The following is a 26628-nucleotide window of genomic DNA, read 5'->3' as shown; positions in this document are numbered from 1 at the left end:
CCTTCACTGGAGGATGGCCAATGGTGTCCGGAAAACCTCTGCTAGCTGGGAAGGCATGTGGCTGGCGTCTGTTCCAAATTCTGGTTTCAAAATGGCTTTCCCCCAGGACATTCCTCTCTAGGCTACAGTTCCTCAAAAATGTCACTCTCAGTTGCTCTTGTAGCGTCTGTCCTCTCTTAGCTTCTCCAGAGCAGAAGTCTGCTTTCAAAAGCCATCTTCAAACTGTCTCATCTGCAGCTACTCTCTCAGCTTCTGTGCATTCTTCAGTGTCCCTCTTGGCTGTAGCAAGCTTGCTCCTTCTGTCTGAGCTTATATAGTGCTCCAGTAATTTAATTCAGACCCACCCTGAATAGGTGGGGCAACACCTCCATGGAAATTAGCCAACCAAAGGTCTTGTCCACAGTTACCTGAATCACATCTCTATGGAAACACCCAAAGGATTCCAAAATCTAGTCAACACTAGTATGTCTTCCTCATCATGTTTCCATAAAAGTTAATGTTTCCATAGCATTTTGGGGGCCTAAATGTGTGTTTATTGTTGTTGTTGTTGTTGTTTTTAGTTGTCCATGTGTCGTTGAAGAGAAAATGCTGGGTAAAAGTTCTGTATATGTTCAAGAGATCAAACTTGTTCATTTGTATGCTCAAATCTATATTCTGTCTTAATTTCTGAATCTCTCATTATGACTGTGCATTTGTTCATTTCTCCTTGCAACTGTCAATTTTTGCTTTAAACACTTTGAGTATATTATGTTAAATGCACAGAGGTTAAATACTGCCAAATATTCTAGAAAATAAATTGATCCTTTTAAGTAATAATACTGTCATTACTAAACAGGATTATGACTTAAAGAATATTGGTCTGATATAAATTTTTTTAACACTGGCCAGCTATCTTCTGGTTAGTATTTTCCTGCCATAATCTTTTCTATTCCTTTACTTTCATGTCATTGCATTTTAGGTATATCACTTATAAAGAGAATATGCTGGAATTATTTAACCCAATCTGAGCATTTCTAAGTGGCAAGTTCGGTCCATTTACATTTATAGTGAATACTGATATCTTTGTATTCATGTCTATCATAATATTTTGTGATATCTAGCTATCAACATTTTCCTATACTTCTTTTTTCTCCTTTCCTGGCTTTTATTGGAATGACTGCATTTTCTTCAATGGCATATCAAGTACAATGCAGTGGAAGCAGTCCACCCTAGGTATAGGAACTAAGAAGATACATTTTCTACAGAGAACTTCAAAACAATAATAAAATCAACTAAAAATCCATCTGTGTTTTATTATTACCATATACTGGCAATTCTAATCAGTGTCAGTGATAAAATACTCCTGTATAAAAATGGCTTTTGTTGGTTTTGGGACGGTTACTGTTGAGTATTAATATATATGTAAGCTTCAAATTAGAACTTTTTATTGCCTATCCTTTAATAAACATTGTATTCTACATGTAGCTAATTTCGAGAACTCCCAGTTATACAGCCTGCACCACACACACACACACACACACACTCAGCTATACACATTTCCAGATCATGTTTTTAATGGTTCAGAATAATTCAAGCATACTTCATGTAGTTTCATATCTGCAACCCCTGTCATACTACACATTTCTGCACTTAAGCAGTAGATTCAAAACAAATCATGATTATAAAAGACAAAGAAACAAAACTTAACTTCAATTCTGTCATTCTATGAATGCTAGGAGAGGAGAAACAGCAAAAGATGCTGGACTTAATTACCAGAAGAACTAAAAAGGGCAATGTCTGAATGCCTCAACTGTTATCCAAAAGGGGACCTTAGTTCTAAAGCAATAGATCATTTAATGACAATGTTTGCTATCATAAGCTATTTTCTCTAATTTTTAAAGAAGAAAACTTTAGAAGTTGTTACAAAATATAAGAGAAAATGATTAATTTTCTGGTGAAGAGATTTTAGTGGAAATATTTTAATTACAGAAATATTTAAAAGCCAATAGAATTGATTTCAAAGGGAAAAAAAGATATGGTCAACAATGCAATTTCTACAATTTATTGTGAAATATTTTTAATGAAACTGCCAAATTTATCCTTACATTTGTCTTTTCTTAATTTTTTATATGTACATGTATGTGTGTGTATATGTGAGCACATATATTATATATGTATTGTTTCATGTGAAAGAAGTTTTCAAAATTAAGTTTTCTTTAATCAATTATGAGCAAAGACTGACAAATTTGGTACACTATATACTGAACATGAACATGCTAAGATCTATTTTGACAAAGTCATTGACAGATTTGGAAAAGCTGTCTGTTTCTTTTCTAACCATTATTATTATTTATTTCATTTCATAATTATTACTGAAAATAATCTGTCATATAGAGGAGGGTGGTATTAAAAAATTATCAACTCCAAGTATCAAATACACATAGTACATCATCAGTCTGCGTTTTTGTTTTATCGTTTTTTTCCTTTTACTATTTTGGAGGTCATATATTTTATTTCTATTCTTTGTGAAGTTACACTTAAAATTGTAACTTGCATACTTGACTCAAATTAATCTAATGTTTATTACAATCTCTGACCTCCTCCCAAATAATAAAAGGACCTCAAAATGAATGAACTCTGATTCCATTCTCCCATGTTTCACATTATTGTTGATCATAATTTTAGATCCACTTTGTTTTTAAATCCCCCTAAAATTATTCATCATTATTTTTTACACTCGATGCTTATGATATGTAGGTTTAACAAAATGTTTATCAGTATCCTTCTTAACATTTGTACCCTGAACTCCATTTACTATTTATGAGTTGTTTCCTTCCTCCTGAAGTATGTCCTTTATAGTCCTTTTAGCAAGAACTGTCAGTAGTAAACTCACTTAGATTATTTTTATTTTGTTGTTGGTTTTTAATTTGCTCTCATTCATGTATGATAGTTTAGCAAGGAACTGATCTTTACACTACTTTAAAGATATTACTCCAATGAGTTCTGAAATTACCACTAAAATACTTACTTCCTCCTCTTCCAAATCATCATCATCATCGTCTTCTTCTTCTTCCTCACAAAGAGGCGGGGGTAAAGGACCAAGGATATCTTCCTCAAGATTAAATGGTTCTTCCGTCATTTTGAGGGGTAAGGGAGGGCCAATTAACTCATCATCAGAAGAATTGGAACTCTGTTCACTTTCACTGCTGCTTGTGTTCCTGAAAACACAAAAACAGAAACTCTTTGCTGCAACAGGTAACAAACCCTAGAGATAGTATTAATTTCTCAGAAAACCCTGCCACTCCTTTTAATAAAAACTGAGTTTTTAAGCATGTTTTTGTATTTATAACTCAAACATTAAATTCAAATCTCAAATATTTTAGCTTAAGAAAGCAAAATGCTTCTTTTAGCTAATTTACCTTATTTAAACAAAAATTAAAGTTAAAAGGACACAACAACTATACAAAGTTGCTTAGATCACTATCACTCACAAAGAACCAGTAGAACAGCTGGAATATGGAAGAAAAACTAAAAAATACTACATCCATAGAAATAAAACCAGTGAGATAACCAATGCCTCTATTAACTATATTTGAATCTGATCACTGTTTGCCACAAGAACAAATAAAGCCAGTCACAGAAGGAAGTAAATATTATTACCAAAATGTTTCAACATATATTTGAAATACAAATTTTTTTGAAGTGCTGATCCAAGTTTGCTGAGTTACTAAAACATTAAATGTGGCATTCCTGGATTTTAAAAATGCCTAAACATGAGGCATATCATAGTGATTTTCAACGGTTTTTCTATCCAACACAACTGAGGACTATTACACACTCCCACTAAACTGTTATCAAACACTTCTAGGCATTCTGAAAGTCACAGTTATCACCATCCATTCCCACCACCCATACCCTGCCCAAAAGGGGTGAGAATTGCATTCCTAATTGTATGAATCAGTCTGTCAAATATTTTGCAGGATTCGAAGTGTTGCTGCCTTCTAATGAAGTATCTCTGATACATGAAATTTGTCTGCTTTTTTCATTGCTGTGTCCCCAGCACCTAAACTATGAATGACATAGTAGGTACTCAATATCTGTTGAAGGAAAAAATGGAATTTTTCTTTTATTTTTATCTAGGTTCAATATTGAAAGGAATACATTCTTACATACACCTTATACAAAGGTAGGGGCTATCAACAAAAAGATTTCAGTTTCTGTTTGTTTTCCAGTTTCTAGCTCACTGTGTCCCAGTCCCACTTCTTAAAAACTGAATAGGCCAATCTTGGTTCAGCATGAGTCAGTGCACTTGTAGTTCCCTCTGCTGCATCACTCTTCCCATAGATCATTACGTGGTCTCTTTCCTATCGTTCAGGTCAGATCAAACGTTACCTCCTCAAAGAGGCCTTCAGGGCCCACTCTTTCTAAACTTTCACCCCCCACACACACATTAGTCACTATTACATAATTACCTTACTTTGTTTTATTTTTATTAAACATATCATTGTTAAAGATTGAATCATGTCTCCAACAAAGACATGTTTAAGTTCTAACCACTGGTCCTGTGAGTATGAACTCACTTGTAAATAGGACCGTCGAAGACACTAGTTGGATGAGGCCAAATTGAATCAAGGTGGGCCTTAATCCAATATGGCTGAAGTCCTTACAAACAGAGAAAATTTGACACAATTAGGAGAAACCAGAGAAGGAGAAAGTGATGGCTATGTGACAGATGTAAAGATGCACCTAAAAGCTAAAGAATGTCAAGGATTGCTGGCAAATCATAACCGGAATACTACAGACTCCAGGAAAAAGCATGGCCTGGTGATACTTTGACTTTGGACTTCTAGCCTCCAAAACTGTAAGACAATAAATTCCTGTTGTTTAAGTCAACCAGTGTGTGGTTTCTGTCATAGAAGCCCTAACAAACTAAGACAATCATTGAGCTAAACTATCTTGCTTGATTAGAAATTTACTTGTTTATAATCTGCTATGCAGTCTCTCAAATATCCCCACTACAATGTGAGCTCACTGAGAAAAAAGATCTAATCTGGCTTGCTAATATTGCATCCCCAGTGCCCAAAACAGTGCTAACCCACAGCAGATGCTCAATAAATACTAGTTGATTAAGTTTTTATTAAGCCATTCATGCTCTCAAATTTTCTCCTTTGTAATTAAAGCACAAATTTCCAGTTATATGGGTTTAGAAATCACAAACTTTTTTTGTAATGCAAAATTATTCAGGCCACAGAAAGTTAAAAATTGAAATGATAATCCTTAGCACCCAAGCTTTAACTTTGTAAAGTAGTTCAGAAGTCAGCATTTGAACTGAAAACTAAACGGATCCACATTAATTTCATGGCTGATTATCAAGGCATAAACCCATATGAATCTGGACAGAATGCATCAGTTTCTGTGGCGCTTCTAATTCCATTTCTGGCTTTTTGCTTCAAATGTGCAAAGCCAAAAAAATAAAGAATTTTTAACATATCTTCAATATCCTGAAAAACAAAGTCCATGAAATTATGTCCAAAAATGTCCTTGAAACAAAACAGAGTACATTCCATGTTTAAAATATGCCTTGATTCAATATAATGCCAAAACACGAACCAGAGCTGAGAAACAACATTTATTGGATGAGAGAAATAGTTTAGAGTCAACCCTAATTTTTTTGTCAGGCAGTTGATTTTTTCAAAGAGATTTATTTTAGCTAATCATTAAATGAGGTGTATAGTTGCACAATTCCAACTTAGGAGCTAAATTCGTAAGTAAAATTCACTGTTCTAGTATTAATGATTAAAAAGGAAACGTAAATACCTAAATGATTCCTACCTTACAAATTTGGAGTAGATCAGTTAAATGACATATTTTTTTTACCAGCATTTCATTTTTGAATGGCAACTTAAATCCATATAATTTTTGTTTAAAACCAATAAAAGTGGTAGTATTAGATCTTTCTCTAAGCCAAATTAAAAAACATAGATTTTTTAAAATTGTTTGTATGTTTTGTAAGGAAAAAAATAAACTGCAGAGTTATTTAAAATGTATAGCACTGAATGAAATACAACCAAGAGAGCAGAAGAGCATTCCAGAAAGGAATTCAGATTACTAAAAAAACAATTTATATATAATGAGTATGCATTAAAAAGGTAAGAAAGTACTGGAACATTCATAAAATAAAATAGAAAACTACCTTGATATCAAACCTTACATTATACATCAGAATCACTAAAATGGAACAAAGAACTAAACCACCAAAAAGTAAAAAAACTAGGCTTCCAGTTTAACATAGCAAATTGAACAAACATATTTATATCACTTTACTTCTACAACTGTACCAGATGATGGTAAAGAGATTTTTGTAAAGACATCACATGAGTTCCACTTACAATAACAGCCAAAAATATGGTATAGGAAAAAAAACCCTCTCACAGATAACACTTATAAATTCTGGGCAAAATATAAAACAATAGCAGGCAGAAACTGAATTACGACACTTGTAACAAAAGAATGACACCGAGTGAATGTCCCTTTTTTAGTGTTTTTCCTCTTGAGAGCAGGCCCCAATTGTGCTAGGTAGCTAAAACGTGGATAGAAACCTACTGTCTGAATCAGAGCTGAGGATGGAAAATGAGGAGGAAAATCCCTGAAAGGAGGAAGCTACAAAGGAAGAGGAGGAAAATTTTGCGTAAAACTCTACCCAAATCTCTAGTTGATTCCTAAAACACACATGCGTAAGGCAGACTCCACACATCCAGGTAAGGTTAAAAGAACTGAACAGAGATTTCAATTTCAACTGCTGCCCACTACAGAGGAAACAGAGTATGAAGTTTTAGCTCAGTTAAATTAACTGCCTGTTTGTTAAAAGAAAAAATCATTATCCTTGATGAGAACAGAATGAAATCCAGTCTCTACAACATATCAACCACAATGTCCATGATACGATCTAAAATCATTAGACACACAATGAAACAGAAAAATGTGAGCCATGTTCAATTTTAAAAGCCATCAATGGATACCAATCCTGAAAAAACCTAGACATTGAAATGAGCAAACAAAGAGTTTAAAACAGTTATTATACTTAAGGGCATAAAGTAAATATGCTCATAATGAAAAAACAGAAAGGATATCTCAGCAGAGAAATACAACTATGAAGTATAACTGAAAATATCTTAAATTTTTAAAAAATTAAAGGGATGGACTTAACAACACTCTTGAATTGGCAGAAGTCATTAAACTACAAAATAGGTCAACAGAAATTAATCTAAAAAAACAGAAAGAAAAAGACTTAAAGAACAACAACAAAAAATAATACTGCCTCTTTGACTTGTAAGACAACATCAAAAGGTCTAAGATATGTGTAATTCAAGAGCAAGAAAAAAGAAAGAGGCAGAAAAAGAATTTGAAGAAATAATGGTGAAAATTCCCCAAATTTGGTGAAGGACATAAATTCAAAAAGCTCAGTGAACCCCAAGCACTATAAATACAAAGAGAACTACACTTCAGCATTTCATAGTCAAGCTGCTGAAAACCAAAGACAAAGAGAATATCTTGAAAGCATCCAAAGAAAAGTCACACATTACACATACAAATGATGTCCAACTTCTCTTCCAAAACAACAGAAGCCAAGAACACAGTGGAATGACATTTATAAAGTGTCAAAAATAAAAGGACTATTGACTCAGAATTATATTTCTGGTGATATATTCTTTCAAGGATAAAGGCAAAATAAAATTATTTTCTGAAAATGAAAACTAAAAGAATTTGTTGCTAAGAGATCTGCACTATAAGAATGGCTAAAAAAAAAAAGTTTTTCAGGTTAGAGTAAAAACAAATAGAAACTCAAATCTTCAGGAAGGAATAAAGTGCAATGGAAACGGTAAATATAAAATATTTTACAGGAACAAAGAAAACAGAGAAGGAGAGGGCAAACCAGAAAAGCAACATCAAAATTTTAGAAGCTGGAAAAAGGATAAATGACAAAGTTTTCACAGATCTTTTTTAGTTCCTTAATCTTTTTAAATACAAAAAACCAAGAACCATTGAGGATCACTGAGGAAGAACTCTAACATGAAAGACACTAAATCAAATGAAAAGACAAAAAAAAATGAAGGAAACAGAGGGTAGGAGAGACGTGTATGTTGCACAAGGAAAAGTAGGTATGTGTAGGAAGTCAACAGATAAAAGTATAAAATGAAGACAGTAATAAAGTGATATAATTTAGAAATATAGAAGCAAATAAATTTTAAAGGGCTTTGTAATGTTTGACTTTGTACTGTGTATTACTCTGATAAAAAATTAAAAATAAAAGGGCTGGGGAATTATACACCGTGATCAAATGGGATTTATCCCAGGAATGCAAGAGTGGATCAACAGAGGAAAACCAAATCTATGTAATATATAGCATATGTGTGGACTGAATTGAATACCACAGTTTGGACACATTCTTGGTCTTTGCACTCTAGAGGGTATGGACCCTTTGTAAATTGGATCACCCGAAGATGTTACTTCAGTTAAAGTGTGGCCTTTTATCTGGATTACTCGTGTTTTATGAACAGAATGAAATTCAGACATAAAAAAAGCCATGGGAAGCAGCCAGAAATCAACAGAATCCCAATGAGAAAGGAGAACACACCACCATGTGCACTGCCATGTGACAAAAAGCCAACAACCAAGGATTGCCAGCTGCTAGCCCCAGAATGCCATGATCTTGAGAGAGAAAGCATCGTCTGCTGACACCTTGATTTTGGACTTCTCCCAGCCTCAAAACTTCTCCCGGCCAAAAATCAATAAATTCCCATTGTTTAAGTCAACCCATGGTATGTTATTTGTTTTACCAGCAGGGAAACTAAGACACCACAGTAATAAAACACAGGGGAAAAAAACACATGATCATCTGAATTGATGCAGAAAAGGCATCTGACAAAATCTAAATCCTTTCATGATAAAAACACTCAGAAAACTAGGAATACATGGGAACTTTCTCAACATGATAAAAGGTAATTTTGGAAAACCCACAGCTAAAATCACATCCAATGGTGAAAGACTGAAAGCCTTCCCCCTAAGATCAGGAACAAGACAAGATGCTCACTTTTGCCACTTCTATTCAACATTGTACTAGAAGTTCCAGCCAAAGCAATTGAGCAAGAAACAGAAACAAAAGGCAATCAAACAGAAAAGGAAGAAGTAAAACTATCTCTGTTCACAGAAGACATGATCTTATATAAAGCAAATTCTAAAGAATCCACACACACACACACACACAAAAAAAAAAAAAAACTATTAAAGCTAGTAAATGAATTCAGCAAAATTGTAGATTACAAGATCAAAACACAAAGATCAGTTGTATTTCCATACAATAAACATGAATAGGAAATTAGGAAAACAACTCCATTTACGACAGCATCCAAAAGAATTAAATACCTAGAACTAAATTTAATCAGAGAAAAACAAAACTTGTACACTGAAAACTGAAAGAGATTAAAGACCTAAATAAATGGAAAGACATTTCATGTTCATAGATTTAGAAAATTTAATATTGTTAACATGGCAGTACTAACACAGGCAATCCACAAGATTCACTGCAATCCCTGTTTAAATTCCAACAGCCTCTTTTGCAGAAATGGAAAAGCTGATCCTCAAATTCCTATGGAACTGCAAGGGGCTCCAAAGAGACAAAACAATCTGAAAAAAGAACAAGTTGGAGGACTCAAGCTTCCCATTTCAAAACTTACTACAAAGCTTTACTAAGCAAATCAGTGTGGTACTGGCATAAGGATAGATATAGGGATCAGTAGAATAGATTTGAGAGTTTAGAAATAAATTCTCACATCTATGGCCAGTTGATTTTTTTTTTATTTTTTTTTGCCCAGTTGATTTTTGACAAGAATGACAAGCCCATTCAATGAAGAAAGAACAGTCTCTTCAACAAATGGTACTGGGACAACTGGATATTTACAGACAAAGAATGAAGTTGGACCCTTACCTCAAACTATATACAAAAATTAACTGGACCAAAGCCTAAATATAAGAACTAAACCTATAAAAACCCTTAGAAGAAATCATAGAGAAACATCCTCAGGACACTATATTAGGCAACAGTTTCTTAGATAAACATCCAAAACATAAACACCACAAGAAAAAACTGGATAAATTGGACTTCATCAAATTCAAAACTTTGATGCATCAATGGACCTTATCAAGAGAGTAAAAAGACAATCCTTTGCAATTTTTATGGGAGAAAATATTTGCATAAAAGAATAAAAGTGATCTAATCACAGCAATATAAAGAATTACTAGTATGTTATATTCTTATGATAAGAAACCTGTCTTTGTTTCTCCAGAATCTAGAACAGTGCCTAGGCCATAGGACATACTTCACAAATGTTTCTTAAAAAAGAATTCCTGGGCAGAAAAAAAAAAGAAAAGCAACATTTTGTTTGAGTTCATAACCAATTCTGTCATTTTATTTCTATGGCCTTATAAAAATTACTTGATTTCTTGACATTTCCAAGTATTTCCTTAATATGGAAAATGTTAGGAGCATTGATTAATACTTTGAATAGTGGAAGTAAAAGTCTAAAGATATCAGGTAAATAAACATTCATCTGCAGTCAGGTGGTTCCAACAATTACAAGAACACCCTCTCATTCCTAGCTGAAAGTTATCATTCAAGTTTTTCCACAAACGGAAGTACTAGATTCAAATAATCATAAAATAGTACTAAATTGAGCTCCAAGATTCCTAGGTGCCAAAGGGGCAATGGTGTTCTATTTGTCTTAAAAAAGGATATATTTATAGAAGAAGGGGAATTTTTTATACTGGTGCTAGATTCTAGAAATAATTTATAATATGCATTCTAATGTAGTAGACAACATCTTGAATTGCATTGTAAAGTAATACAGACATTCTTGAAATGTCTTTTATTAAATAGACGTCAAACAAGGTTTAAATTAAATTGAGCCACAGTGAAGTTATTTTTATAGTAACATGATTCAATACATAGAAACAGCTTAAAGACTCCAGTAATGGATATAGAAATATACATTAAATATCTCATATTAATATATTTCCAACTGACCTTTTGATAGGCCTATTCATCTGCTATGAACAATTAATCTGAGACCCTCTGAAATATCAGTAAGTAAACCTCCATTCTTTGATCAATGAAAATGCAGTGATAAAGTTGTATGATATCCCTTTTGGTGATCATTCTCATCTTTGCATTTTATAATTTTGCATGACGTCAAAAGTAGTTCTGCAATTGTAATCACTAAGGGCAAAAGTAATGTTTGGGTTTTGTCAAAGCAGTAAAACATTTTCCAAATACTACTACTGAATGTTCTTTATCTTATTGTTTTAAAGTTAAGTATTGCAGCAAAATACAAAATCAACAAAACTATTAAAATTTTTATAATTTCAATTAGTGGAATCATTTTTTGTCAAATGATAGCAATAAAATGAATCTGTGAAAACACTACAGAAGTTTTTATAGTACATGACATACACACACACACACACACACACACATACCTATATATACATACATACCCATATGCTTTAGAGATTAAACAAACAGGCATTAGGACTGCATTGTTATGAAAAGAAAGAGAGAGAACCAGAACCAGTCTTATAGGCCTATCTAGGTATTCCCCTTCCCTACAAAGAGAAGCTATAAAATAAAAAGACCAAGTTTATTACAAAGCAAGATTCTGCTCAAAACATGGACAAGCTCTTGACTGAGACACCAAAGATCTGCACCAGGGAATAGATGACCAAAAAATGAAATTACACAGTGTAAGTGATATTTTGAGAATTTATGTTTTCATTTTTTTTCCACCAAAAACAGAAGAAATGTAGATCCAATGGTAGATTTTTCCCAAGATATTATATTTGACCAATGTATAGTTCATGGAACTAATTTCATAATTAAAAATACACCTAAGTTACATTAGATTCCTTTTATTATTCCATCCAGGCTTAATACCTATATACCTGTTTATACTTTCTGAAGTTCTTAGTAATGAATTAAGTTACAGCTTGCTAAATTTCACTTTAAAGGAATTTTAATGGCTGCTTTCTCCTATAGCTCAGGAAACTCTATAATGTACCTCTATTCATATTTTTCCTATTATCCATTTCCACAAAGGATCCAACCAAAAATGTTATCATGAACACAGAATTTTTGGAAAAGTGATGAAAGATGTAAATATAAGATAATACAAAAACAACTGCAAAAATTATAAACTGTCAGTATCTTCCAACTTTATATAATTACACTCTGAAGCCAAAAGCCACAGATTTTTAATAATATATCTAGAACACATTAGAAAAACTAAATTGTCCTATAGCATGACATAGGACTTTTCGTGACTCTGGGCATCTACAATTGCCTAAAATAGGAGAAATTATGCAAACTTTTAATATCAGGAACTGTGCTTAAAATTGTGTTATAAACATGTGGAAAATGATGGTTTAATAGAATTCTTTTGAGAAAATCAGGCACCTGGATGATGATTTCGAGCAATCTCTGACTACATTTGAACTTGACGGTGTTGGTTCAGTATCTTCATTTTGCCTTCTTAATTCTTTCTCTCTGTTCATTTCTTCCTCTTTTTCTCTTGCTTCTGAAAATAGATTAAAAAGTTTTTCCAACAGTTAGACCTCAAATTTTATCAGCATTAAAAAGGTGAATATTAACATAAAGATACACAAATGAGCACAAGATGTCCATTTGTACTATGTATAACAGCAAAAAAATTATCAATCTAATAGGGATTACATTGAATTTACAGACACGGCCATCTTAACAAAGTCTTCCAATCCATGAATACAAGACAGTTTTTCATATCTAACATTAGGAAAATAATTGACAAAGATTGCTGTATATCAACATAATACAAAATACAGTCAAAAATAGTGATAAGAATACAGATATGTGGGAAAATGTAATGCACATGCTAAGCAAAAACAGCAAAATAAAGCAATAATGAAGCACGATTGCACTGTGAAAAAGATGTGGAAGGTGATATTTAAAAGAGAAAGTATTTGAAGATAAAATTTGGGGTAATTTCACTTTATTTTCACATTTTTAACTAGAAATTCAGCACTTCATTCTCTTCCAAATTTCAAACATTGGAATTTTGGTGAGAAACCATTTACTGAAATCATGAGAAAATTTTGACTACTTTAGGTTTCTGGGAGTTGATGACCTTGAAAAAACCAAAAAAAAAGTTATCCAAGAAAATTCCATTATTTTCCTCTGATAATCTTTCTATACAATTGGGAGCCCATAAGAAGGGAAAGAATTGTGTTCAACAGTCTGGTTCTGAATCACCACCATCCTCAGTAACCTGAGATAATCTTTAATGTTCTTTCCTTCATTTAATAATGAAAACTAATTATCCTAAGTTGAAATAGTAAAAAAATGGCAATTATTAATTGGAAAGTTGGGGTCTTTTGTTGCTAGGATATGGAAGATGAGGAAGAAGGACATAACCAGCAAGTGTCAACAAGGAACGACATAGGTCTTTCATTTCAAACTTGAGAGATGTAACTCTCCAGGCAGAAGTAAGACAAATGATATAGAGCCAGCTCCTGTTTTTGTTTTGTCCTCTCCACTGGACTGAGATACGTTGGGAATCAACAATTATACACTCTGATGCCAGAAGAGGTTGGAAGAAATAAAGAAGAAAAAAAAAGAAGCATAGAATCCAGATTTAAGAGTGAGTCTGCTTGACTCCTACCTCTACCCTGCTTCTCCAGTCAATCCTTCCATACCCTCTAGCAGGGGTATTTGGACACTAGCTCAGCTAGCGAAGAAATGATATTGAGGCAGACATTACTAGTGTCTACCCAACAGCCATTTCCTCCTTTTTTCCTTGCTAAGAAAACCACAACTTTCTCTACATATCTAATAGCATGTTGGTTTAGGTTATGCACTCCATGCTAGTTTGAAGCTGTACCTCAGCTTCAAACTAGTACCTCAGGAAACTAGTACCTCAGAAAAGCTTCAAACTAGTATCTTCAAACTAGCTTCAAACTAGTACCTCAGAAAACTAGTACCTCAGAAAAGCTTCAAACTAGTACCTTCAAACTAGCTTCAAACTAGTACTTCAGAAAAGGACACGTTCTTTTAATACATTCCTTGGGTGCAGACCTAGTATAGGTGGAACCCTTTGGTTATGTTATTTCAATTGAGATGTGAGCCACCTCATTCAAGGTGGATTGTCTTCTTTCACCAGAGTCCTTTAGGAGAGGATAAAAGACAGAAAAAGCCAAGAGAGCTTAGAGAGAAAAGCCCTGGAGAAACAGGCAAGGACCCACAGAAGTTGAAAGAGCCACTGAAGCCAGAACCTGAAAGCAATGAAACCGGGGAGAGAAGGACCAGCAGATGCTGGCCATGTGCCTTCCCATGTGACAGACATGTCCCAGGTGCCAGCAGTCTTGGGGCAATGTCAACAACTAAGCATTGTTTCTGAAATGACTTAAGGCTTTTGAGATATTATGAAGGAATGAATGTATGTTGCAAATAGAAATAATGTGCATTTGGGGGGTTCAAAGGGTGAAGTGAGGTTTCTTCAATTAAGGTGTGGCCACCTCAATCAGGACAAGTCTTAATCCTACTACTGGAGTCCTCCTAAGAGAATGAAATTCAAACAGAGAGAGAGAGAAAGCCACAGGAAGCAAGAAGCTGAAACAGTGCCCATAAGAGAAGGAAAAGACCAGGAAACGCCACTATGTGCCTTGCCATGTGACAGAGGACCCAACAATCACCAGCAGCCAACCCCAGAACACCAGTCTTCAGGGGAAAAGCATCGCCCTGATGATGCTTTTATTTGGACAATTTCCTGGCCTCAAAGCCATCAGTGAATAAATTCCCATTGTTTAAGCCAACCCATTGCATGGTATTTACTTAAACAGCCTAGTAAGTAAACTAAAACAACTACTATGTCCCATCTGGACTGGTTCATACAAATTGCAGATTCAAATTCATTTAATTTGGCACCTAAATATTTCAGAGTCAATCACTATAACTACTTAATCAGGAAGAAATAAGAGTGAAGATAAACAAAATGTTAAGGAAATAAAATCACTAGAAACATAACTTATGGTAAATGTTTTATAATCATGATATATTCTTTTCTTTAATTCATTTTTATTGAGATATATTCACATACCATGCAGTCATACAAAACAAAGCATACATTCAATTGTTTACAGTACCATTATATAGTCGTGCATTCATCACCAAAATTAATTTTTGACATTTTCATTACCACACACACAAAAATAATAAGAATAAAAATTAAAGTGAAAAAGAACAATTGAAGTAAAAAAGAACACTGGGTGCCTTTTTTTTTTCTTCCCCCATTTTTCTACTCATCCACCCATAAACTAGACAAAGGGGTGTGTGGTCCATATGGCTTTCCCAATCACATTGTCATCCCTCATAAGCTACATTTTTATACAATCGTCTTCGAGATTCATGGGTTCTGGGTTGTAGTCTGATAGTTTCAGGTATTTACTGCTAGCTATTCCAATTCATTAGAACCTAAAAAGGTTGTCTATATTGTGCATAAGAGTGCCCACCAGAGTGAACTCTCAGCTCCTTTTGGAATCTCTCTGCTACTGAAGCTTATTTCATTTCCTTTCACATCCCCCTTTTGGTCAAGAAGATGTTCTCCATTCCACAATGCTGGGTCTAGATTCCTCCCTGGGAGTCATATTCCATGTTGTCAGGGAGATTCACTCCCCTGGGTGTCAGATCCCATGTAGGGGGGAGGGCAGTGATTTCACCTGCCAAGTTGGCTTAGCTAGAGAGAGAGGGCCACATCTGAGCAACAAGGAGGCATTCAGGAGGAGGCTCTCAGACACAGTTATGGGGAGGCCTAGCCTCTCCTTTGCAGCTACAGTCTTCCCAAGGGCAAGTCCTATGGTAGAGGGCTCAACCCATCAAACCATCAGTCCCCTATGTCTGTGAGCACAACAGCAACCATCGAGGCGGAGAAGCCCAACACCCCTGCATTCTCCACCAGCTCCTCAAGGGGGCTCTGCATATTTTTTCCATTTTTTTTTTTAATTAACTCCTTTTTTTTAAATCAACTATATTTAACAAAAATTTTTTAAAAAACATTTCAAACAAACCATAACAAGGGAGTAAGAAAAAGACACCTAACCTAAGATAACTATTTTACTTCCAACATGTCCCTACTCTACCCCAAGAAAATAACCTAATATATCAACATTTCTGTGAACTTGTTCCCACCATACCCAATCATGATATTCTTTTAATCCATAGGACTTAAATCTTGTTAAAATGTTTCATTTGTTGTTCTTACTTTATTGATTCTCTAGCCTCAAAAAGTACCAATTTCATAAAAATTTACATAAAACCTGTTCATTTAATATGAAGATGCCAGGAAGTATAAAAATTACATGAGAACACCTTAACAACATAAGTTACTTTATTAAATATTTAGGGTTGTATTTACTAGGACAAAGCTCTGTGCTAGGCATTTATATACAAAAAATGAAGAGTAATATTCATAAAAAATGTATATGTTTTAAAGTATTATGGAAACCCAGACAAGGAACAATTATTATTCCTAAAGAGGTTTTGAAACAATTCCTAGAAAAGGTAAACTGTGAATCAGGCCTCAAATGACGAGGTAGGATTTAACTAGCAAGGAAGAATGTGTCAAGTAAAATAAAAAGAAAAAATTAAAGCTTTTCCAATTTCTAAAATTTCTAATATAATTTTTCTTCTCAGGGTCATCAAATCATTGTCAAGATAATATTCAAATCCTACTTTAAATCATTTTTTTCCAAATCATGCTACAGAGAAGGGCCATAGTCCTCCAAACCACAGTTGTACCAGCATTTGAATAAAACAAAAATTTTCTTCCCAGTTTATCTCCTCTTAGCATGGGTTCTGAAAGGTTCCATGTCTTTCTTATATCATAAAAATACTTATATCTTTTGGGAACATAAGAAACATTAAAAAAAAAATTTTAACATTATTTCCTAACATTTACACAAAGCATATTTTATTGAGGTTTTATAGTAATCCATTCTTCTAACAGAGCATTTAGCAACTAAAACAGTTCATATATATTGTTCATTCAGACAACTGAACTACCAGTTAAAAAGATAAAAAGTCTTACTGTCCCCAAGTCTGTCAATGTCCAGGGTAAGATTTCAATAGACAAATCAGGCCATTATCAGAATTTTTTAATTTTTCTTTTAAAGAAAAATGAGTCAAACTGTACATCAACTTTCAATTCCATAGTCTAAAGTAATTTCATTGCCAAGCTTGAGAGAAGACCAAAAAAAAAAAAAAAAAAAAAAATCCCTACAATGAATAATTTACCATAAATAAATACTATTATATTCTTCCCAGTAATTATCCCAATAGTGCTTTCCACTATTAGCTAAGTAAATGTTTCAAAGAGATGGTCAATTTGAAATCCCATGTTTAGGCTGGGATAGAAACAGCCGTCCAAGTCCAAGGATATAATACTAAATCAAGGAAGGTCAACACATTTAATTCATTCACAAACATCAAAAGGAGAACATGGTCTTGAGAAATGGTGCTAGGGACTGTAAAATTTACATAGCTGAACAAGACAATGCATATTCAAAACATTTTGTAACACATGCATAAAGTGCTTAAAAGTATAGCATTCATCGAAATGTTTATAAATTGTTTAAAACGTAAATAAGCCTTTTAGGTGTGATATTTTGGTTACGTTTTTTTAAAAAATCCTTATCTCTTAAAAACACATACAAACATATTTATGGATGAAATGATATATATAGGATTTGTTTTAAAATAATTGGAGAGAGGGGACATAGATGGAAAGATAAGACTAGTCATGACTCAGCGAAAGGTACATGAGAGTTCATTACTGTACTTTTGTATGTGTTTGAAATTTCCTATAAGAATGAAGATTTAAAAAAAAAAAAAAAGTGACCTACGTGGGACCTGACTCCTAGGGATGTAAATCTCCCTGGCAACGCAGGATATAACTCCCGGGGATGAATCTGGACCCAGCATCGTGGGATTGAGAATATCTTCTTGACCAAAAGGGGGATGTGAAATGAAACAAAATAAAGTTTCACTGGTTGAGAGATTTCAAATGGAGTCAAGAGGTCACTCTGGTGGACATTCTTACGCACTACATAGATAACTCTTTTTAGGTTTTAATATATTGGAATAGCTAGAAATAAATACATGAAACTATCAAATTCCAACCCAGTAGCCTTGACTTTTGAAGATGATTGTATAACAATGTACCTCACAAGGGGTAACAGTGTGATTGTGAAAACCTTGTGGATCGCACTCCCTTTATCCAGTGTATGGATGGATGAGTAGAAAAGTGGGGACAAAAACTAAATGAAAAATAGGGTGGGAACAGGGGGATGATTTGGGTGTTCTTTTTACTTTTTTTTAATTCTTATTCTGATTCTTTCTGTTGTAAGAAAAATGTTCAAAAATAGATTGGGGTGATGAATGCACAACTATACGATGGTACTACGAACAGTTGATTGTACACCTTGGATGATTATATGGTATGTGAATATATCTCAATAAAGCTAATTAACTTAAAAAATATGGGATGGAAAAGGAGGGAAGTTCTTGCAAAAATATGGATTTACATTGTTGCTAGTTTTAGGCATATTCAAACCAATATGACCATCATTTAGTTAACTGTGATATAAAGAAGACAATAGGCTAGGATCTGATAATTGGTATGACTATAAGAATTCAGAAGTTAGTAAAGGTTATATATCAGCATCTAGTTCTTTAAAATTTAATTTCTCTTTTGCATATGTGATGCTTCTCAAGGCGTTTGATGCCATTAGTCTCTGAAATTTGTGAAAGGAAAGGATTCTTCTTTTGATAATTCATATCATGCTTTTATCATACATCATTGCTTGGTTTGTATATGTTCCTAAAAATAGAGTACTGTGCTGGAAAAAAAAAAAGTGTACATGGACAACTGTCTTCTCACCACAAAGAAAAACTGTTTTCCTTTTGTAGACCAAAAATATTTCGTGTCAAGCTCACTGTCTAAATATTCGATACAACTGCTTGTGAGTGTTGAAGATTTTGGAATTGACAAATTAAAAAAATTTGACCACTAGATGGCAGTAACACACAAGCTACTTCCTGGGGGACTACTGCATTGACAGGTACAGGTGAGAGGAGGTCCCTTATAGCTGGTAACCTTCCAGAGGTCAGCCAGGGAGCCACAAGAAGGGAAGCAGGACAAGGGAAAACTTCTAAACTCCCAAAGGAGAGGAGAAAGGGAGGGAAGAGAGCTTACATGTCCAAACAGTCAGCATGGTAGGGAGCCTCTGGGCTTCAAAGAGCTCCCAGGGGCTAAAGCAGAATGGGGCCTTATAAGTGCAGAGTCTTACCCAATCAAAGCAGGTTACCTCAAAGGCAAAAAAAAAAAAAAATTATTTGGGCTATTTTCTTAAACATCTGGTTATGTAAGAATTCGAATTTGGCATCAATTGGTTTCTTAAGGGACCCAGGGTGTTGTGAAGAAGTAAACAACACACAGCGCCACTGTACAGAGGTCATCTTTGGCTTATTTATATAACAATGCTATGGCATTTTTACCATTTTAAAATCAATAACGACAAGTACCTTAACAACATTAATTTAAATTAAATTTTTCTGGAAGTACTGTCTGTCTCCCATTCCTAGCCCCTTCTGCTCTATCAGGCTGCAGCTATCCTTCTCTAGTATATGAATGATCTGAAATAGATCCAAAGAATGCTAATAAGAGTCAGTCCTCCTCTGAAAACGCTGAAGTAGCACCTAAAATTGCCACTTATCTGGTATCAAACCAGACAGTCTGAAAATTAAGATCTTAACATTAAGTGTCTTATACAGGGATTCAACAGCAGAACCCACACTTTCTGTACATCTACAATTTTCTATACTGTCTGTGTCAACAATCAGTGGTGTACACGGTTACAAGAGCCCACCTCTGGCCAAGAATTACCAAATACTGGTTCCACCGTAAGCAAGAAAAGAAAAAATGACAGGAGACTCAGACAAAGGTGGGAGGAGAGGTAATAAAGAAATGTATTCTGATTTCTATAGATTAACTTAGAATCCTTGTTTATCCATAGGACACACTTTTAAAAGATTTTAGTATCATACCTTCTTAACCGACTTACATGCAAGTTTTACCTTGTTGAAAAAAAGAAAAGAAAGCCCTCAAGTCCTGCTTCGCAGTGGTTTTTTCAACAACTTCAAAATTTTTTCAGTCTTGTAATAACTGTCAACATACTTGTATACAGTACAGACATCATTTAAGCCAATAAAAGGGCAGAGATCTCAACTTCTTACCCAGTGTTTTCCGACTTCTTTCCACAGCTGTTCTTCGAGTTTGTTCAAACATTGCTTCCAAGTCAAATGTGCGGGCCTTTTTTCCTAAAACAGGAACAAGTGGTAGCCTGTGACTCTTGTGCACTAAGTTGGGCAAACTTTAGGTACTTAATAATTACTCATTGATCAATAACCACTTAGGTATGCTAGTTAATAGCATAGCTCTAAGATAACCACAAAATACCAGGGAAGTTTATTTCACAGGAAGCTTTTTAAAAACGATGTCATCACAAAGTACCATTAACTAGCCAATTTTCCCATCCTCCTCTAATTCATCTAAAGCCTTACCCCTTAAAATTACATGTGTGTGGTAGGAAGAATGCCCATACCATAATCCCTGGAACCTGTGATATCTTATACTACATGGCAAAAGGGACTTTGCAGATGGAATTAAGGTTACAGACTTTATAATAGGAAGATCACCCTGGTGGGCCCAATCTAACCACATGAGTCCTTAAAAGCAAAGAGGTAGAAGAGATACAGAAATCAGAGAGAATTAAAGGATGAAAAAGACTCAGCAGAAGTCAGACTTGCAGGATGAGAAGGGCTGGATATCCTGTTGTTGGTTTGAAGATGGAGGGGGTAACATGATGAGGAATGCAGCAGGTGGCCTTAAGAAGCTAGAAGGTTCCCAGCTGACAACCAGCAAGAGAACAGGGATCTTAGTCCCACAGCCATAAGCAACTGAATTCTGCCAACAACCTGAATGAGCTTAGGAGCAAATTTTCTCCTCAAAGTCTCCAGATAGGCACTTAGGCCTGCCTGCAAGTTGATTTCAGCCTTGAAAGACATGGAGCAGAGAAACCAACCAAGACCACCTGGACTTCTGACATACCTAACTGAGATAATAAATTTGTGTTGTTTCAAGCTACTAAATTTGTAATAATTTGTTACAACAGCAACAGAAAACTAATATAAATGGCAACTTTATTTTAGCAATTTATCTTAAATGTAATATTGAAACTCCCAAAGAACCAAAAACTAAATGTGGGAAGTAAAGCAGCAGAAACTGGAGCCAGTCCCCAGTAACTTTGTCAAAACTAGTAAAACTCTGAAATGGAAATGAGTTACTGTAATGAAGGATTTAAAGACTATAAACCTAAGTATATGTGAACACAACACAAGGCCAGCAGGTCTTAGGCCTCAAACACGTAAAAGCAATGTTTAATTACTACCAGTAGGTAATAATAGTTGCCAAGACAGGACATCAAGACCTTGAGAAAAAGATCATGGAAATCAGGAAAAATCCCAATGTTTGAATGAATACCACTAACAATTTTTCAACGCAAAATAATGAGAAAGCATGTTTCATGGATCTGCTTGGCAAAATTTTGTTATAATTGCTTTAAACAAAAATACCTACTCAATATTGGTTGAGATAAGTTAAGAATGGCCTTTTTACATACTGTTGACCTTGGTATAATTAAAATAATTCAATAATTTTCAAAAGGTACACACCCAAATTTTTTAGTTTTTTTTTTTTTTTTTCTTTCAACATGTATATTTCTGGATGAAGTAATCTCTCCTTTAAAAATCTACCCTATGGAAATATAGTCAGTTCTAATTATTTGCAGTAGTTATGTTCTAAAAAGCAGCTAGGAACACTGAATTAAGCAAATACTTATTATTCCTGCTAGGGGGAATACAAGGCTAAGTTATTGATCAATACATGACCTTGTTTTATGTGTGCTTATATGTGTTTAAAGACATTGTATATCTTTTGCTTCCTCCCTAAATTTGTATACAACGTTTCCCTGAGAGACTCTTTGTTTCACCAGCTTTTTAGAGGTTGCTCCCATTAACACCATCTAGAAATAATAACAAGACTTTCCGAACATTTTAGAGCAACATTTAAACAAAGCCTCTGAATATAAATTTAAGCAAGTTTAATCATAAATCACAATGGAAGGCAGGTAATTGAAGCTCATTAAACAAGGTGCTGATGTGTTAACATTGAACTCACTGAGCCTGAATGAATCTCATCTAACACATATTTTCTATAAGGCACATCACATTCTTCTAGTGCCAAGGAAACTAGACAGTACTTCAGCAGTATGCCTGGGGGCCATTTTAAACAGTTAAGCTACCACAAAAAGGCAAAATAAAAATAAATAAATAAATAAATAAAAGGCATTAAATATACCACAAAAAGAACATTTCTTTACCATGTGAGAACTGAAACAAGAAAGCAGAGCATCACCTTGTTCAACCTCAGCTGGCAATGTGCACATCAGCTACTTTATTTTGTGCTTCTGTGCATGTCCAAAAATGACCGTGAAAACACTGCCAGTATTGATTATGATGTAAAATATAAATATTAGTGAGTAGGTGAATTTGCAAATACAGAATCTGCTAATAATGAGGATGGACTATATACATAAGATGACCCCATACAAGAGGAAATACTTATAAAAATGTCCATCATAGTATTATTTATAAAAGTTAAAATTAGAAACTACATAAAGGGAAGCTTAAAATAATACAAATTATAGTATTTTTATAAGATGGGTTACTATTCAGGCATTAAAAACCACATTTTGGAAGAACATTTTATAATATAGGGAAATCTTCACAATATTAGGTTTAAAAATAATATAAACTATATACATATGAACTTAATTTTCTTAAATGCACACAGAAAAGACTGAAAAACAAAATTTTAAATCTTGATTTCTGGATCATGAGATTATAAGAAATTTTGCATTCTTCCTCATAACTTATGTTATCTAGATTTTCTGCTATTAATAAGTGCTGCTTTTGAAATTAGGAGGAAAAGCTACTTAAACAACTGAAACAAAATTAAGTACTATAATGAGATTACTCTTTTGTAGACGTGAACACTTAGAAAATACTAAATGGATGGCTCAAGAGACAAGCTTAATAAATGAATGAATGAATGAATAAATGAACAAAAGTCCTAGATACATTAGCTTGACATGTAATCTCTTCAATCCAACAGAAGTGGGGAAACAATTTACATTTGGTTTTTGCTGACAGAAAAAGTTTTTGACAGGTGACTACATCTCAGTTTGAGATCATTTTCTTATCTTACATAACATGCTATGACTTGTGTCTTCAGGAACACTGAAATGAAGATTCTGGAGAAGAAGACTTCAATCAAAAAAGATTGAATAACTATTTATATTATCACATCATTTAATGGCCCTTTTGCTACCAACTTTAAGGACTACTGTCAGATCTTAGCTTTCTTGGTCTCAGGGAGCAAAGGGACAACTCTCTCCATCAACGAACACCTTTCTCCCAGTGAGTTAAAAGCAATCTCTCTCTCAAGACTTCCCAAAAGTGTCATCTGAGCTGGTCTCATTCTAAAAGCAAGAGTTAGAGGACAGATAGGAAAGAGGATGTCAAATTACTAAAAGGTGTAAACGTAAGGTAAAGTTATTCCGAGGTGGTGCAGAGTAAGCCATGGGGCAGGAGTGTCAGCTCGGTTTCCCCTCCCCACCTACCGCTACTAAAACCTCTGTTAAAGGAGTCGGGACTCTGCCTGGCGTAATTACTCACCGAAACCCGTGAAACCCATGGTGACCGCCAGCTGCGGGTCGGGTCCCGACGTATCTGAACCTGTCACGGGTCAGGAAGAGAGGAGAGAAGAGACCTCGTTAGTGCAGCGCCAGTGGCGCCCCGGCCGGCCCAGCCCGCCGGGACTCGCCACACAGAACCCACCTTCGCTGGGCCCCGGGCGCTCCATGAGGGGCCACTGGCTGCAAAACGAGTCACAGTTCCAGTAACAGCTGAAGACTCCCGGCAAACCGGAAGGAAGTTGTCTCCTCAGAACTTCAGCACCTCCTCCAGCGCCAAGAGCGTTTCCTCCCGCAGACCGACAGTGGCTCCGGACGCAGCGCCGCCCTAGCGGGCTGGCGGGGGAAAAAGCGCCCACGAGGCTGCCTCCTAACTGAATCCACTCTTTTTTTTTTTAATACAGTTTTATTGAGATATATTCACATACCGTGCAATCATCCACAGCGTACAACCAATTATTCACAGTACCATCATATAGTTGTGCATTCAAACCAGAACCAATTTTTCAACATTTTCCTTATTCCAAAAAAACGTAAAAAAGAAAACCTAAAACCTAAAACATCCCATCCCCCCATCCCACCCTATTTTCATTTAGTTTTTGCCCGCATTTTTCTACTCATCTGTCCAAACTCTGAATAAAGGGAGTGCGAGCCACAAGGTTTTCACAATCACACAGTCACACTATGTAAGCTACATGGTTATGCAATTGTCTTCAAGAATCAAGGCTACTGGAAGCAATGTAGTTATTTTAGGTTGTTTTCCTTATTCCTTTGTGTTTTTTTGTTTGTTTGAAAATTTTTTTTAATTTTTTGATAAAGCATAAAAAAGAATCAAGGCTACTGAGTTGCAGTTCGACAATTTCAGGTTGAACTTTCTAGCTATTCCAGTACACTGAAAACTAAAAAGGAATGTCTCTATAGGGCATAAGAATGCCCTCCAGAGTGACCTCTCAACTCCTTTTGAACACCCTTTACTTCTTAAGACGTGTTTACTGCCAAGGTGACGCTTATTCCTCACAGAATTCTATGGAGAAGTTAAGAGCCTCTCTCTGTGTTTTATCCTTCCATATGAAGAAATACCCCAGTTATCCACTCTTTGAGTATATTTTAAGGAGGAAACAAAAAGTATCTACTACATGACTCAAAAGCACCCACAAAGATCTGAATAGGTTAAAAAAAAAAAAAAAAAAGTTGTCAGAAAAATGCTCTAGAGCTCATGCTCTTTAGCCCGAAGTTCCCACTGAGCACTAACCATGCTTGGTTATAAAGCTTCCCAGCCCACAGGAAGCGTTCCCACAGCTGTTTGTTCACTTTTCTGTTTGTCAATCCATATTGGTTTAAATTTCTTTAAAACTTGAATCCTTATCTATGCAATGAAGAGATGGCACGTTGTCTTTATATCTCTGAAGTTTAGTAAAACCATTCCTAGTACTAATAAATGTTGCTGAATAAAAATATTTTCATAAAGTTACTCAGTAGACCCACTGCTAACCTCAGTCTATTTCAATGTTTACTTTATCTAAACACCCTAAATGACAATGATCAAGTCTAACATTGCTTAAATTGCTCTTAGAATAAAATATTAACATGGGCTCCAAAGACTTTCCCTCCTTTCCCACTTCGTCTTGTTTCTATTCTCCACCACACCATGTGTCACCATCAGAAAACACGGTCTTTAATAGTTAGGCCTGCCTGATCCCACATTAAACAGACAAACAATTCTCTTTGTCTTGGTGAGAAGGTGAATCTTATTGAGCGCATTCACAAGGAACTGGAGGAAAACTTTCCAAGTCCAGTTTGAAGCAGGAGGTGATTTTAACTTTTATAGTACAAGGAAACAAATGGCAAGAAGCCAAAGGAAAACAGAAAATAAGAAAGAAAAAAATCTAAATATGAGTCACAGAATTCATTAAAATTGAGCAATCGATGCCTGCTTCATTTTGTTTGGTCAGCATATCCTGTTATATTATAGGATCTCCTCCCTTTGCTGACTATTCAGCCTTTGATCTTGTCCTTCAGAGGAGGAAGGTGCTGATTTATTAGTCCGTATGGTGTTTCATCCCACTTTGGATGTTATCTTTATCCCTGAAAGCAGAGCTGGGAGGTCTCATTAATGGAACCAGGAGCAGAGAGTAAAGTTTTGATGTTATTAGTATAGCAAACTATGCCAGCAAGGGCTTTTAGGCTTGACATAAATCAAAGATGCTTGAATGAAATGATTATAATAAACATTTCTAGCTACCAAAGACTATACTAAGCATTTTCCAGCTAAAGGATTCTATTGAGCATTTTTCCAATTATCCAGTTATTGCAGCCTTCTTTCATTTCTACAAGCAGCCTCAGAATATGATGTCCTGAAACCTCTAACTTTTCACCAATCCCCATGACCTTCATTTTGCTTTAGTCATCCTTCAGCTCTCAAATTAAACTTCACTTGCTCTTGTAAGCATTTACAGACCTCTATAGACCTTCTCCAACTAAGTTAAACCCTCTGTCTATCAAGTACTCTAGTACATCTCCTTCCTAGAACAATACCTAGCTGGGTAGGTACTCAGTATTTATTGAGTGAATGAAATATTGAGTGAATACTAGAGAGAAATTGTGAAGGCAAAATCTACTCCCCTTATGTGCAAGAAGTTGTATAACTTGGGATAACAAGGTTTGGTTTCATCCCAAAAGGTTATTAAACCATGAAAGTCA

General features: G+C 34.8%; 1 protein-coding gene across 2 annotated transcripts in view; it reads right to left on the bottom strand.

The window, feature by feature from the left end:
* The window catches only part of WDR70 (WD repeat domain 70), a 558042-nt gene extending 533865 nt beyond the window's left edge, over positions 1-24177 (bottom strand). For both annotated transcript variants that reach the window (XM_037799489.1, XM_037799490.1), the window contains exons 1-5: positions 24074-24177; positions 23912-23971; positions 20351-20434; positions 12485-12605; positions 3008-3197 (exon numbers count right to left, since the gene is read on the bottom strand). In XM_037799489.1, coding sequence (XP_037655417.1) covers positions 3008-3197; positions 12485-12605; positions 20351-20434; positions 23912-23971; positions 24074-24098 — 480 coding nt within the window. In that variant the 5' untranslated portion in view covers positions 24099-24177. The remainder of the gene's footprint in view (positions 1-3007; positions 3198-12484; positions 12606-20350; positions 20435-23911; positions 23972-24073) is intronic.
* Positions 24178-26628: the final 2451 nt, after the last annotated feature.

Source organism: Choloepus didactylus, chromosome 11 (genome assembly GCF_015220235.1).
Source record: "Choloepus didactylus isolate mChoDid1 chromosome 11, mChoDid1.pri, whole genome shotgun sequence".
In the NCBI taxonomy this organism is placed as follows: Eukaryota; Metazoa; Chordata; class Mammalia; order Pilosa; family Megalonychidae; genus Choloepus; species Choloepus didactylus.
The sequence above is the reverse complement of the archived record's forward strand: the minus strand, read 5'-3'. Positions and strand labels throughout refer to the sequence as shown.